This window comes from Euleptes europaea, chromosome 3 (assembly GCF_029931775.1).
Source record: "Euleptes europaea isolate rEulEur1 chromosome 3, rEulEur1.hap1, whole genome shotgun sequence".
Lineage (NCBI taxonomy): Eukaryota > Metazoa > Chordata > Lepidosauria > Squamata > Sphaerodactylidae > Euleptes > Euleptes europaea.
In genome coordinates, this window is record NC_079314.1 from 47,872,365 (window position 1) to 47,888,658 (window position 16,294).

Sequence of the window (16,294 nt, forward strand, 5' to 3'; positions counted from 1 at the left end):
CAGATAACATAGATTTCCTAAGCTTACATTTAGTAGACAGTTACAAGCACCTGAGTAGAACATCATTTTACAACAGAAATGAAACAGATATGCACTAAGATTATAATACATAAAAGAACACATTCAACTTAATATTTAGTGATAGCCTGCAGATATCATGGTACTGCCACTGACCCCCAAACAAACACAACAGAACAAGAAACAGTTCAGTGCAATTCTCTAAAGAAACTCATCACCACATACCCCGGAACACAACATTTTCCTTGTGATATTAGCTCAACTAAGAGACATAGTGCCATCTGCTGGTTCTCCTAAAAAGCACTTCTTGCCACTTCAGTTTTCCCTATTTTAAATCTTAAAGCTGTTCTGTGGTCTGATGAGATATTAGTATAGCATCATCAGCCTTGAATTAGATGGATCCTATAGTAATATATTTTGCTTTTGCTATAGAATATACTAGGACCCCCGTGGTGCAGAGTGGTAAGCTGCAGTACTGCAGTCCAAGCTCTGCTAACAACCTGAGTTCGATCCTGATGGAAGTTGGTTTCAGGTAGCTGGCTCAAGATTGACTCAGCCTTCCATCCTTCCGAGGTCGGTAAAATGAGTACCCAACTTGCTGGGGGTAAAGTGTAGATAACTGGGGAAGTCAATGGCAAACCTCCCTGTAAACATAGTCTGCCTAGTAAACATCGTGATGTGATGTCACTCCGTGGGTCAGTAATCACCCGGTGCTTGCACAGGGGACTACCTTTACCTTCAAAGTATATACTAAAAATGTTAACTTCATAATAATAATCTGCACTTAATAAACAAGCTTTCTGCTTCACCACTATCATGTATCCAATGTGTTTTAATGTGGACACATACAAAACATAATTCTTACTTACCAAGAAATAAAACAATTAATAGAACTATAATGGCAAGAAATGCCTTGTTCCAGTAGTTCGCAATTTTGCCCCATAATGAAAACATAAAAATCTTCTGCCATCTGTAAAACAGAAATGCAAAATTTCAAAGAAATGTAAGGCATGAAAAGACAACAAAAATATTTTAGACTTTCAAAGTAAAATGATCAATTTTTTTTTCAAAGAAGCTCTTTTGTATGCAGTACGGCATGATACTAAAGCAAAACTTGCCTAGACCTTTATAAACACTGAAATATGATTCAGACAGGGGCAGCTTTACTAAAGGCTGTGGAGTAAGCCCCTACATTTCCAAGAATTGCACATGAGGGAGAATTTCACCACATATAATTTTTCATGTCACATTACTGCAGAGGTGATTGAAATCCAGTGTTAGCATGGTTCTGAGTTGAGATCTGCCAATCCTGCTTCTATCTAATGAGATAGACAGAGTGTCTTTAGCATCCAGCTTTAACGAGACTCATTTGCTACTTTTAGATCCTCTTATTCTGACGACAAAAATCCGTTAATGTGTTATTTAAATCACACCTCCAATTATCTTGTTAGCAAAACTGTCTCTGTAAGGTTGCTTCTGCAGAGATTAATCCTGAAACCCCAGTAGCTTTCAAGTACTTGTTTGCCAAGTGCTTCTGAAACTGCCATTTTCTGCATACTTACTTAGGAATAAGACTGAACAAAATCAGTAGGACTTATTTCCATGTATCAGTGTGCACAAGTGCTTCTGTCACTGCTTCTGCTATTAAAAAACACAAGTAATGGCCTTATAGTCCTCCTGGGCAGATTTCCCCTCAATACATACATTTATCTTTTGTTTAAAAGGTTTTACGTGATTAAATTTATCTAAAGCTATCAAAAGTTTTCGTTTTAACAGGAATTTTCTTCATCATCTTGTTTACTGATCACCAGCAAACTGATGGCAGCTAGAAAACAGCTGCACTCAATCACAGAAAGTTCTGATTATTTCATAAGGACTTGAGGGTGGGTGGGAAGAGAACTTGCAGGTACAACGGATAGAAGGATTCCCACTCCTTTAACAGTTATGTGGAAAAGAGGGGTTTTGCTATGTGATGCTTTTCTTATCTCTCACTATCTCATGACAAGTTGTCAGGTGCTTTCAACAGATACATGAAGCTGCCTTATACTGCATCAGACCCTTGGTCTATCAGTATTGTCTACTCAGACAGGCAGCAGCTCTCCAAGGTCTCAGGCAGAGGTCTTTCACATCACCTACTTGCCTAGTCCCTTTAACTGGAGATGCCAGGGATTGAACCTGGGATCTTCTGCATGCCAAGCAGATGCTATACCACTGAGCCATGAGCCCTGCCTTCTGTTACATCTGATCATTCTAAATACAAGTGAGCCAGAGTATTCTGCTTCTCCTTATGCTTTATCTCTGTTCCATTGATGGAAGGAGATGCACAAATGATTGATGATGGCACTATGTAGCAGATGCCCAACATGCTCTTTAAAAAGCTGTTTCCATTCTAGAAACTGATTCAGGCACACTATAGAAAATCTTGCCAGTGTTTTATTTCTTTACAATGTCTTAACTCTGCTATTTTTAAAAGAGCCAGTAAGAATTTAGCAAGCCAGAGTTTTAGAGCCTATTCCAAAGTCTGGAAAAAAAGGGTTTTTTTTTCCATTTCTGCCTTCCACTCTTAGAAGACCTACCAAGATGACTGTGGCAGGTGACAACGTGTATACAGATTGAGTATCCCTTATCTGGACTGACTGGGTGCAGAAGTGGTCCGTATTTCGAATCTTTCCATATTTTGGAATTTTTGCATATACACGAAATTCATTTATGTTTTATATATACTTTATACACATGGTCTGAATGTAATTTTACAGTGTTGTGTACATTGAACCATCAATGGCACTACTGAGGGTCTGTGAGTAATGCCTTTATGCTGGCTCAAAAGGTCTGGATTTCGGATCAGTCCGGATGTCTGGATAAGGGATACTCAACCTGTACAGGAAGCAGTGACATCATTACTCATTATTATACTGGGCACTGCAGGAAGAAGCCTGAAAAAAAAGGTCTTGCTTTTAATGAGTTTCAGTTCAAACTCCACTATGGAACAGAGGGTGCTTCAACATGGGGAAAGTTCCCTGTTGTAATCTTATTGCCGCTGCATATGCAAAGGCATCCGTATTGCCAACCAGTCTTTGTTTGGAGGGATTCTTCAAACTGTCCCCTTGTGTCTACCACCTCTAGAGTATTTTCTGCTGGTTGATGTATATATCAGTATTTGCCACATCATTATAATGAAATGATGCTATAACACTGTATCTACAAAGGACTAAAAATTCATCAAAAAGCCCACCAATGTTAGGGTGGAATGTTAGGCATTAGGGTAAATAGTGCTGGACGTGGACAGGAAGTCCATGTACATCCCAAACCCACTTTGATTTTTCTGGAAAGGTCATACCAAAGCAGTTTTGTGCAAATATGTACTGAAGCAGGGGAAAACCAGAAAGGTAGACTTACTACACAACAATGTTGTGTGGAAGCCCCAAAAAACCCACTGCAGTTTTGAAGTGGGAGGGGAGACCTGGAGCAAAACCTCCAAACTAGGAACCAAACTAAAGTTGTAGAACACAGCCAGTCAAATCATCCAGTTTCAGAAACAGCCCCTTCTCTTTCCTTGGAATACTTTTTCCTCCTACCACTCCAAGCACTCTCTTCTTCACCCGCAAGTAAACAGACTTTATTTCCTTCAACGTATGAACCTCATTTTCCGGCCACATGGCACAGACCAGGGAATTCTGCTGCTAACCAAAAAATCATTGTTAGCTACAAAAGAATGTTAAATGGGAAAGTGCCAAATTAACTTTCATAACAAAGTTTAACACTCTTTCTCTCAGCCAAGGACCTGTCATTTCTTACGAACTATATGTGCTAGCATCTTGCACATCCCACCCCTTAATTACTTCAGCTATACCATGTAACTTCCTTTTGCATCCCTTTGTTTCACCGTACACTAGGTTTTGCATTTTAACTAGCAACAGGTGGAAATGTTTTAAACCCTTGCAGAGGGAACAGATTACTCTTTGTACTGCATCTTGTTTTCAACCAGCCTCTCTTTATAAGATTTCCACACAGACACACATTTCTCTTGTGTATATAAATCAGGACTGGTTAATTGATACTCCTATGCATATAATGAAGCAAGCTCTGACTCATGAAGGCCTATGGTAGAACACATTTGTGTTAGTCTTTAAGGAGCCTCTGGACTCGTTTTAGATAACTATGTATTTATTCACTATATAAACAGCAAACAAACATCAATTCAGTAAGCAGAAATATTTATAGAATCATAGAGTTGGAAGGTACCACCAGGGTCATCTAGTCCAACCCCCTGAACAATGCAGGAAATTCACAACTACCTCCCCCCCACCAATGACCATGCCCAAAAGATGGTCAGGATGCCCTCCCTAAGGTCATAGAATCAGCATTGCTGACAGATGGCCATCTAGCCTCTGCTTAAAAACCTCCAGGGAAGGAGAGCTTACTACCTCCCGAGGAAGCCTGTTCCACTGAGGAACTACTCTAAGTGTTAGAAAATTCTTCCTAATGTCAAAACAACCTTTTTTGATTTAATTTCAACCTGTTGGTTCTGGTCTGACCCTCTTGGGCAACAGAAAACAACTCGGTACCATCCTCTATATGACAGCCCTTCAAATACTTGAAGATGGTTATCATATCACCTCTCAGTCTTCTCCTCTTTGGGCTAAATATACCCAGCTCCTTCAACTTTTCCTCATAGGACTTGATCTCCAGACAGCTCACCATCTTTGTTGTCCTCTTCTGGACACGGTCCAGCTTGTCTACATCCTTCTTAAATTGCAGTGCCCAAAACTGAACACAATACTCTAGGTGAGGTCTAACCAGAGCAGAGTAACTGTGGTTATAACCGTGGTTAATCACCAGTGTTGTGGCTAAAACATTCTGACTTGCTAAGAAGCTGAAATTGAGTAGGTGCCCACGCTAAAATATACATACACTCATTTCAGTAGGGCTGATTATGATGTTGGATGATTGCTTGAGTTACTCCCAGATGCCAGATGAAGCTTTACCGAAACCTGCAAAACCAGTTTAGCCAGATATCATGGTAGGGCAGAAAAAAATGATAATGGGTACCATGATCAACAATGATTCTAACACCACATCGATCTAACTCTTCTGACAAGCTGTTGTTCAGAAACAGACCAAATTCTAGCAACTGATACTATTTCTTCAGCCATCAGTATTTGTTTAGCATTCTCAGTTGATCTGGAAAAAGGCTCAACAAATAGCATACACTGCCTTTCTCTGTTGAACAAAGAAATCTTCCTAGCATTTCGCATGCATCTCTGGCTACTCTTCTTCCTTTTTCCCCCCTTTCCTTTGATCCCTTAGAAGCTCCTTGATCAATTGATCTTGAGCAGCATATATCTAGTGTTGGAGGGATATAAGGATTGAAACAAATCTTGCCACTGACAATGTAGCCTTGGGGCCCCTATCACTTAGTAAAAAGGCATTATGTCAGTCACAGAGGCATTGGATTTGTATATTAAAAGGGGGGAAATATAGTGCGATCGAAGTTCCTCGTAAAAGTGGCATTCCAAAAGGGCATGGGCTAATGAGTCAATAGAGCCAGAAGAGCAAGGGCAGATCCTGTCTGAGTATGGTATATTCCGAATTCTGCCCTGCATTACCATAGAAGGGTTAGCATTCAATCTAGCTAAGCAAAAAGCTCTACAGAGACGAGGAGTTGTCAGATAATATGTATAGGCGGGCCGACCACGTGGAGGGGGTATTCCGAAGAACTGGGATGAACAGACGCGACGAGCACGAAAAGTAGTGCTGTTATAATCGAGCTCTTTAATGCGCTTTTTAATTTTGGTAAAAGCTTCAGTTTTCCCAAGATCTAATCACATATCCTGCGAGAAGCCCAACAATGACAGTTTCTCATCTAAGATTTTTTGCCATGAGGATTTAAAAGGGTCATGCTTCAGAGAAGCTAGGAACCCCTCAGTGCTAAAGCACAGTTTAAGGTGTAGTTTAAAGGCGGCCAACCACGCCCTAGCTCCAAGTGACATTTGGCCAAACTCGGAACGAAGAGTAATGCCAGCAGCACATCGAGGGGCATTTAGGAGTTTTCGTAAGAACTGAAGCAGTGGACGATCTATAGATTCATTGATGACTGTTATCCAGATGGCAACACCAAAGAGGATAATTGGGGTAATTTTCAGGTTAAAAACCTGAATAGCCCCTGGAATATATTTGCCACCTTTGGTGTGAAAAAAGTTGACAATAGCACCAACCCCAGGTTTAATTTTGTTGGACACTGCTTTTTGATGGGCATTCCAATTTAGGTTATGGGAAAACAGAATGCCAAGGTAAACAAACTCATTGACTCGGTCAACCTCAAAGCCATCTAATACCCAGCGAAAAAGAGGCATTTTTCTCCTCTTAGCGAAGATCATAATCTTAGATTTATGATGGTTATTCTTCTTCCAGTCATTTCATCTGGGAGAAAAAAATTCCTCCAATACTGGGAAACGAGGTGGGTCCAGCTTCATCGTTCAAATAGTCAAATGATACAGCCTAGGCTTGAATAATCTGGGCTAATTCAAAATGTCTAAAATCTATTAAAAGCATTCCAAGTCAGCTCTTCAAAAATCCTGAATTTTAAAATCTCAGTCTTTCAGTCTATACGTTCAGCAGAATATGATGGCAGAGTGCTGAGGTGGTAGAATGGACAGTGCCGCTTCAAAGTACAGCAGGGGAAAAGCATTTTTGAATGCTACCTGTAACAATTTTGCTCTTTTCTATGCGACCCCTCCATGCGTAATCTCTGTAAAGGCACCTCTCTGAAGTGTACTGAGGTGACATGTGTTATGCTAACTCCTTGCCTTCCTTATCTTTGCTGCCACCAACGGCTCTTGTCTTACCATTCTTAGTTGGACGCAAAGAACAGAATGGCTTATATAGGGGAACATGACAGAACGGTCAGCGTGTGGCTTTGAGGTAAATAAACAATTGTTTTTCTTAAACATAAATACAGCATAAGTATAACTGCATAACGGTTTCTGTACGGCTAATAAGAATAATGGTTTCAGATCCAGTACGTAAGCATAATGGTTCCTTAAATAGAACTAACCAGACATTTTTATTTTCTCACTTCCCACTTAGGCCAATAACTTCCACAAAATGAAACTTCGCAACTTGCCATGGCCCCAGGCTTATTACTTCCACACAGAACACAGATTTCTTTCACACTCTACAGCACCTCACTTCTTCCTCCACAAGTACTGCTCAGCACTCTCACACAAAGCCTCTCTCTGACCAGTCAACTCTGCCCCCTAGGGTACAGCTACCATCCCAACATAACACACTTCACTCCCCTATCTAGCCCCAACTTTCTTAATCTACAGCCTACATTTTAGATCACAGAAACATACATTTAAAACTCCACATTAAAACACAGAAATAAAACACATACACAGTATTTACATGGCAAAACACCAAAATATTCCATAAGAACATAAGAATAGCCCTGCTGGATCGGATCAGTGCTCCATCTAGACCAGCATCCTGTCTCACAGTGGCCAACCAGTTTTTCTAAAGGGCCAACAACAAGGCTGAGGCCTTCCTTTTATGTTGCCTCCTGGCACTGGGATTCAGAGATTGACTGCCTCTGAATGTGGAGGTTCCCTTTACTCACCATGGCTAGTCACCACTAAAAGACTTATGCTTCATGAATCTATCTAATCCCCTTTTAAAGCTGTCTAATATGTCTGTCGCCATCACTACATCCTCTGGCAGAGAATTCCACATTTTAATCATTATCTGTGTTAAGTATTTCCTTTTGTCTGTCCTGAATCTACTGCCCATCAGTTTCATTGGAGGTGCTTAAGTTCTAGTATTTTGGGAGAGAAAGAAAAAGTTCTCTTTAGGGTTAACTTTCCATTGACACAAATGCTTAACTTAATAGTGTTGTGGTCCCAATTGGTGCAACAACCTCTACATCTCTCATCAGGTCTTGAGCCCCACTCAGAACCAAGTCCTATGTTAAAGATCCCTATATTAAAAGAACACTGTAGAGCAGGAGAAGGTGTGGGTTGGAAACTCTCTGTGATGTACATTTTCTATTTGCAAGGTTTTAATGGGCTTTCACTCAGTGTTCATTACTTACAGAAGACCACTACCAGAAAGAAAACCAATTATTTTTATGAATCTAGGTAAAGGAGACCAGTTTGAATTTTACCACTCTGCTCATCTAAGTGCAGAGCCTTCTTCAATCCCAAAGAGTCTTCATCCAGCAGCAGAGTCTCTTTCTCTGGAGGAAGCCTGAGTGGAGTAAACATAGCCTATTGGCTTGTACCCAACAAAATCCATTCATGGAATGGACCTTGCAGAGTGAGACAGGTCATTTATGCATGGGTACTTGACTCACGTTCACCCCCTGTCTGACTTGGTTGTTCCTTGGAGTTCTGCACGTGTTTTCCATCCATTAGAAACGACCTCTCTGCCAGCCCTCGCAATGTCCGGGTCTTCTCATTCCTCTGTTAACCTGACTCTTCCATCTGCCCTGAGCTCAGCCTTGCTGAAATCTCCGTGCAGAAAGCAAAACATGGACCACAGGAAGATTGGCATATCTCACAGCCAATCACAAAGCAGCGTATAAAGAGGTGGGGATTCAATCGCTTCCTGGGGGCTCTTTCTGAGCAAAAGAATGGCTTTTTAAAACCGAGTCTTGGATTTCTCCCCCCCCCCTTCTCTTTCATATTGCTCCGTTTTTTGTTCTTAAAATGTTTTTTTATGTGGCAATTGGGTTTTGGGGTGGAGAATCTTCTCTCACAGTAAGAACTATGAAGTAAGCCAATTACCAAGCTGCATTTAAAAGGGTAGGGCTTGGAGACTGCTGATGCAGATATTCCCAACTGGAAAGTGTGTGTCTAGCCATCAACGAACCTCAGGTGAAACTCCCATGCACAAATGACCACATGTTCCCTTTCTTCTCCTGTTATAGCCCAATGACCCCCCTCCCATTTTGTTCTGTGAATCAGCAGATCATCAGTAACAGTATAAGGAGCAAAGTATGGGTCTGCAGTGAGAGGGAGAAATCAGTGGAAATCACTGCCTCCTTTTCTGAAGACAGAGGTGCCCTTAAGTCTATGGAACCACATGGCCAGAAACAAATCAACTACCCACAACTAATCTTGTTAATTGCCAGTGGAATAACAATTGTGGTAACCTTGCTATTGTATGACAGATGGACTTTCCTAATTATCCTCTGGAAACATTACAGTCGTATGTTTCTCAATTTATTTTATTATTATATTTTAAAATTCAGTAAGGGAAAAAACCACTAGTTTCTTTTATCACCAGTGGTATTTTACAGTACAACCTTACAGACTTCAATGAATTTATAAATACTGTAACTCTGCTTAGACTTTCACAGCTCGTCCTACTTGAGCGGATTTCAATTACTTATTTAGAAAATGCATATGTCACCTCTTCAGAGACCTGCTGGAAGTGGCTATATTATTTCTACACTACTTTTCTCCCCAATGGGAATTCTGTGCACCTTTTGCATTTCCCAGTTGTTTCTATTTCTGCGGGTGTAGCCTATTTTACAGTTTTACTCCATAAAATCCAACCTACATGTCCCGCTGTACTCAGACTGTTGTATGACTAGAATCTCTACAATGACATTCCCCCCCTTCTCAAAAAGATAGCCATTTGATATATGGCATATTCTTACCTCAGGGGAGAAATATAGGGTAAGCAGAGTAGCAACAGAATTGCTATTTCAACATACAGAAAGACTGCGACAGCTGTCCACTGAAAAGTCATTTTTACCTTTGAAAGATCTGCAGAGGAAGAAAGCACCATTAGCTCGCCAGGGTTTCAAATAGATACATTTAAGAGGAAGGGATCATATTAAGCAACTGAGCCTCTTAGGGAAAACAAACCATCCTCTTTGCAGGCTGACAGACAAGCTTACAACATTTAAAACGGGGAGGGGAAAATAGTTTAGAATGGTTTAGTCAAAAAAGGCATTTGAATACACATTAGACGCAAGGGCAAAGAATATAAACACTACTAGGCCAATGTTTTCAGTACTTCTAGACGTACAAGTATAGGAAAATGATATAAAAATGTGCTTGAGCCAAAAGTGCTTTAGGAGGAGGGAAGGCCGTGTCTCTCCGCCCCCCCCCCGCCCGCTCAAAGCTGGGACTCAACCGTGTGTCCACACGAGTGTGGGAAACCTTTAGACAAAGTAATCCTTCACTTTCATGCAATAATACACGCGACTGCCACAGTCCCATGGGTAGGAGACCGGGGCGGGCGGCTCTCCCTCTCCCCAACCCCCTTTGGCGGAGGGGCCCCCTGCGGGCCAGGGGCTCATAGCTGGTGCCCAAAACGTGCCCGTCGACCCTCCCCCTGCGCCACGCGCGCTCCTGAGGCGAGCTTCGGCTGCGGTTGCCGCGCAAAGGCGCGGCCTGACGGGAACTTTTCCTCCTCGTCAGGAGGAGTTGCTTTTCATTCCTCACCGGCTGCCTCGAGAAGCGTTTCAGGGTCTTCGCTCAATTTCACATCCCCGCCCCCACCCCCCCGCGGGTCGACTGGCCTTCGCAAGCTCTCCGGCTTCCTCCTGGGCACACGGCTCGCCTTGATGGCGGCGGCAACTGCAGAGGAAGGGGGGCGGCGGCGGCAGCAGCATCAGCAAATGAGAAGCTTTGGATCCTCCCTCCAGAGAGGACAGTTAAGACCCTCCCAGCGCAAGCCTAAGCCCGTGCATGCTCTGAAGTCCCGCTTTATTCAGCAGGTAAGTATGCGCGCAGAGGGTTACGCGCGCCTTGTAAAGGAGAGTGGCTGGGTTTCCTTATAGGGGGCTTGGAAGAGGTCTGCGGCTCTCCGGTGTAGCCTCCTCTAATTGGCTGACTGTCAGGACCTCGTTGCACCTCAGGAATAATAACCCGGAGCTTGCTGTCCGGGGCTCGACTGCATGCCCTCGCTGACACGGACTCACGTTTGAGGCGGAGACAGGGTGCCGCAGGAATGGTGTGAGTGGCTGCCCCGGTATCAGTTCCTGACAATGTCACCCCCCTTTCCTCCCGCCAATAGTATCCCTCTGTTTTCTAGGAGTAATTTCAGTATTAAAGGGTTGCAACGTTTTTTTTTCTGTGGTGGGACCACGCGCGCCCAGCTTTTTCCTGCTATATTTGCTCTGTCCAGGTAAGGTGTAAAAGAGATAGGAACCGTACTAGGGGAGAAGTAGCCTCGCCATCCCAGTGCTCTGGAAATCTAGGCGCCCAGACCAATTCATCGTGCTTTAAGGCCTTTCTCTAGCGAAGCAGGTATATGTGCTTTGCCCTGCACCCAGGTCACTGTCCAGCATGCAGGGTAGTAAAAGGGCACAGCCACATGTTGGACAGACATGGTAGCGCTTCACTGCTTATCCTCTTTTGGATTTTCTGTTCACTTAGGGACAATTTTGGCAAGAGGCCTGGTTGGTTGGGTTCATACTTGTATCAGGTATTACTACAACTAGTGGTTGTAAACCTACTTTGAGTTCTGGAACAAGTAATGACATCAGTGTACAGTCCAGTATTACTGTGGAAAGACACCAAAAGGGATTTGAAACCACATCCTCTATTTAAACATTCGAAAGTCAATTTTTGTTCAAATTAAAAATTACACTGTTAGAAGTATTAAATATAAATAAACACATTGTTACAAATTTTATTTGCCCTGAACTGATATTTCAAGGTATCTGGCAAAATGATCTGCAAATGTAGTAGGAACCTGAATTTTGAACAGTCACCTCATAATGCATTGTTTTTTATTTTGAAATCAGCCTTGTGTCTCAGTGAGAAAGGTGGGTTAGAAAGATGTACATAATTAAGACGATCCAAATGTCAATAGTTATTCAACCAAAGAACTCAAGATTCCAACCTCACAGTAACTAATACGTGAAAAAACATTTGATTCGCATAGTCTTGAGAAGCATACTTTTCAACCTTTACTGTGTTGTCTGTGTTGCACTGCTAGAAAATAATAAGAACAAATGGTATGTTGGGCTTGAACCATGCTTTTTGGTTGCTCAGAGTGTTTCATATACATTATCCCGGTAAGCCGTTGAACAAGCCAGGGTGGTGTAGTGGCTAGAGTGCTGGTCTAGGATCTGGGCAACCCAGGTTTGAATCCCCACACGTGCCATGGAAGCTTACCGGGTGACCTTGGGCCTGTCACATACTCTCAACCTAACCTACGTCACAGGGTTGTTGTGAGGAAAAAATGAAGGAGAGGAGAACATGGGGAGGAAGGTGGGATATAAAGGAAATAAAATTTAGAAAAACTCTTGTCAGTTAAGACAAGTTACCACTGAGAACCAGCAAAATGTGTATAAACTACTTAAAGCTACAAGCCATGTATGGCACAACAGTATTCACATTTTACATTCAAAATTTATCGTCTTACATCCTCAGCATCTCCAGCTTTCACTTTTAGCTGCATCTTCTCTTCAAAAAATCTTTTCATTCTCCCTTGGCATCCCTTGTATCTGGGATTCCTGGCCCAAAGACAGTCTCCCCCCCCCCACTCCCCGCAGGCTTACCTCGCTTGCTATGGAATGGGACTGAAAACCTCTTGTTCCCTCACTTGATGAGGATTCAGCTACAGTCCTTATGCTAGAATAAGTCCTTGGCAAACCTTCTTGAAGATTAGACCATTGTTGGTATGTTGAAGATGGATTGTTGAATCAAAGTGTAGATCTGGGCTGATACATATGATACACCTTTAAAAAGGAAGCTATAAAAGGAGGTCAAGTTGCAAGTCTCATTGACTGGATGCCCTCCCACTTGTGTTTCTGCTGACACAATGTGTGTACCCTTCTTAATTACACCTCTAGAAGCACAAGGCTGCCTCCCTTTAATCACCCCTATGGTGTTTTCACTCCACCCATCAATATACCTTTAAAGGTTTGAGAAAATCTGCCATTTTATGTCTTGAGCCATGCTTTCCATTGCAAGTACAATCAGGTGGTTAAAGTGTATTTTAAGCTGGTAAATAATCTGTGTTACCTAACCTTTGTTCATTTCATTTATATCTGGCCTTCCGTCCCAATAGGGACTGAAAGTTGAAGGGTCTGAAATCATTCTCTTCTCCATTTTATCCTCTCAACAACCCTGTGAAGTAGGTTAGGTTGAGTGTGTGTGGCTGGTCACCTATCAAGCTTCCAGGGCAGAGTGGAATTTGAACCTGGGATCCAGTTCCTTGTTTGACACTCCCAACTAATACACCACGCTAACTCTCTTGAATCATGTACCTTTAATTGATTGTTTCCTGGTTATCTAAGTTAATGATTGTTCTCCTTTTCTAGTACTTTTGGTCAAGTGTCTCTAGACAACCCCATGGCTCAAACAGTGCTCTTCCTACAACTGCATTGACCATGAATGCAATTTTTACAATTGCGTTGGAGGCATTTCATAGGGCCCATCTCCCTATAGGTAGATGGCAGAGGTAATCTTGTCCTGAAGACACTAAGACAGTAGGGAGGATTCAAAAGTAATAAGAAGAGCAGTTATTGGGGGAAATAACTGGGAGGCAACTTTGCACAAAGTATCTATTTCAGGATAGACGTGCCTTGTAACTTCTGCTGGAGTTTGAATAGCCAAACACTTTACAACATGTGACTTGTATTAAAAGATTATAGGCAGATTATTTCTAAATAAAATTATTTTAACAATTTCTCAAAGGAGTTACTTTTTTCTTATGTTTATTTTTTCTTCATGGCACTTCTTTTGGCATAATCAATATCTAAAGGATGATGAGCTCATTTGACGTATAGCACTTCTGGACAGGAAAACCACACCCTTGGGTACTGAGTACAAGACAGGTCATTTCTAAATCTACTAAAAGACAGCCTGTTTATATGCTGAAAAAATAATCTAATGGTGCATTTTCAAAATAACTGTATATGGACTATTTATCCCTTGGCACATTTTAACTTCCTATAATTTTTTTGTTAACAGCTGTTCACAGATACAGTTGGGATTCTGTTAAGGCACATCTGCATGGCCCTTTTGAGTACAGAATGATTCCCACAGCCCACACATACAAGAGTTTCACATCTATCTGTGTGACTGATGAGTGCAAGCGTGGGCCCATGCAGTCCACATGCTAGATACCTGATACAAACGTGGGTGTATCCAAATACATTTCTTGCAGTGTTGGTTGTGTGCTCATCACTAAATTGAGAGGCATCGGGGGCAGATGTAGTGACTGACTCAGAACTTCAGTAGCAATGACTCTGGAATCAATCCAGAACAACTGTTGTTTACATACTTTTATAAAATCAGGAACTTTCCTTCCCCTGGCATTTGCAGGTTCAGGGCAGGCCCCATAAGAATCTCTCCAATTTGATTTCCCTCACAGTTCACAGCAAGTGTTTCTGTAGTTCACTCTTGCTTAGAAAATGACATGAGGAGAAATAGACTGGTAATATCTGAAAGCTGTGAAGGATTCAAATGCTGCAGAACAATGGTGTATATAAGGACACAGACAACACAATGCTTTCAACACTAGTAAAAACCCCTATCACAGACAGATAGTCATGCTCCTTCCCAAACTCACCACTGCCCCAAACTATGTGGAATAAGATCTCTCTAACACTTCCTGTAATAGAAGGAATCTAACTTTATTAAACATTGGAAGGAGAAGACTTGAATTGAAAGCTACCCATGACAATTAGGTCTCCCACTTAAAATATTCAATACATTTTATTTAGTGATAATGGAGCATCTAGGAAGCAATTTAAATCATTTGTACTCATGTAATTTCACTGAGATTAATGGATCTACACCTGTCAAGAATTTCTTTGTTGCATTCTTTGATACCGATTTTGATATTAACATGAAGGTTATTTTTATTTCAGACTGTAAAAGTATCTTACAGAATGAACAGTCCATTCTGACTGTGTTAAAAAGTTAGTGCTGTGGCTTTCTGGAACACTGAATGGAACTGTTTTTTCAGGCACGAAAACAATCTTACTTACTTACAAGGAAGAAAATCATCTAAATCACACACTGCTAGCAAACGGCTATTCCAGAAATGAAATCAGAAGGGCCATTAAACCAAACAAAAATCAGAAAACTCAGGAAAAACAGTCTCCCATAGGAAAGGTATTCTTGCCATTTATTAAAGGAGTCACCAATAGGATGGAGAAACTTTTGAAAAAACATAACCTACAAACAGTGTTTACACCCACCAAGAAAATACAACAGATGCTACGATCAGCAAAAGACAAAAGAAACCCCCTCACCTCTGCAGGAGTATATCGTATACCTTGCAGTTGTGGACAAGTTTACATCGGGACCACAAAACGCAGCATACAAACAAGGATAAAAGAACATGAAAGATACGGCAGACTTGGCCAACCTGAGAAATCAGCAGTGGCTGAACATGGACTGACACAAACAGGACACAGGGTCTTATTCCAAGACACTGAAAGACTGGACAATTCTACCATCTATTTTGTCAGATTGCACAGAGAAGCCATTGAAATTCATAAACATCAGCACAACTTTAACAGAAAAGAAGAGAGTTTAAGAATGAATAAGGCTTGGCTTCCTGTCCTGAAAACCTCCAGACTAACGAAGACTACAGTCCACAATAGCCATGCGGATTAGCTTTGGATTTCACACATTAACTTCAGGATACAATGGTTCCATATTAACATACCACACCCTCATTAGCACATTATCTTGATACTTACAGGACAATGATTAGCACATTACCTTTGATACTTTTTGCAAGACAATGATTCAGCTCAAACCCAACCCCTTTCTGACTATGTATTACTCTTCCTACACACTTGACACTGAGAGACACTGTCCTTCAGTGTTACTCCTCTGAAGATGCCTGCCACAGCTGCTGGCGAAACGTCAGGAAAGAAAATACCAAGACCACGGTCACACAGCCCGGATAACCTACAAGAACCAATTACTTCATTAAAAATGTTGGTATTCTTTAAAAAAATATTATTCAATAAAGCACTAACTGGTCTTTTACATTCTTTTTTTTAAGGGATGCTTCTGTCTCTCAAAATACATACAGAGACCTTAAGACTAATCCTTATATTAAGAGGCACCTTTCACAAAGGAACATGAAATGTCAGTTTTACCACATACATGAATTTAATGTTTCCAGTTTTTTGATTTGTCACACACGTTCACTATGAGAGATCACATTTTTAAAAGATTATTTGTAGAAGTTGCCACCAGCACAAAACCACAGTCCTTAATACAATTATTTTAAAAATCTATGGTCCTCATTCAAATCTGACCTTGTATACCTACAATTTTAGTTTTAA

The 16,294-nt window shown here is 41.4% G+C and overlaps 2 protein-coding genes across 2 annotated transcripts in view; both read right to left on the minus strand.

The window, feature by feature from the left end:
• BCAP29 (B cell receptor associated protein 29) overlaps positions 1-9,794 on the minus strand; it is a 29,676-nt gene extending 19,882 nt beyond the window's left edge. The window contains exons 1-2 of the mRNA XM_056846478.1: positions 9,680-9,794; positions 888-988 (exon numbers count right to left, since the gene is read on the minus strand). Coding sequence (XP_056702456.1) covers positions 888-988; positions 9,680-9,771 — 193 coding nt within the window. The 5' untranslated portion in view covers positions 9,772-9,794. The remainder of the gene's footprint in view (positions 1-887; positions 989-9,679) is intronic.
• Positions 1-16,294, minus strand: part of SLC26A4 (solute carrier family 26 member 4) — a 139,556-nt gene that overhangs the window by 63,148 nt on the left and 60,114 nt on the right. The gene's annotated exons all lie outside the window — the stretch shown is intronic.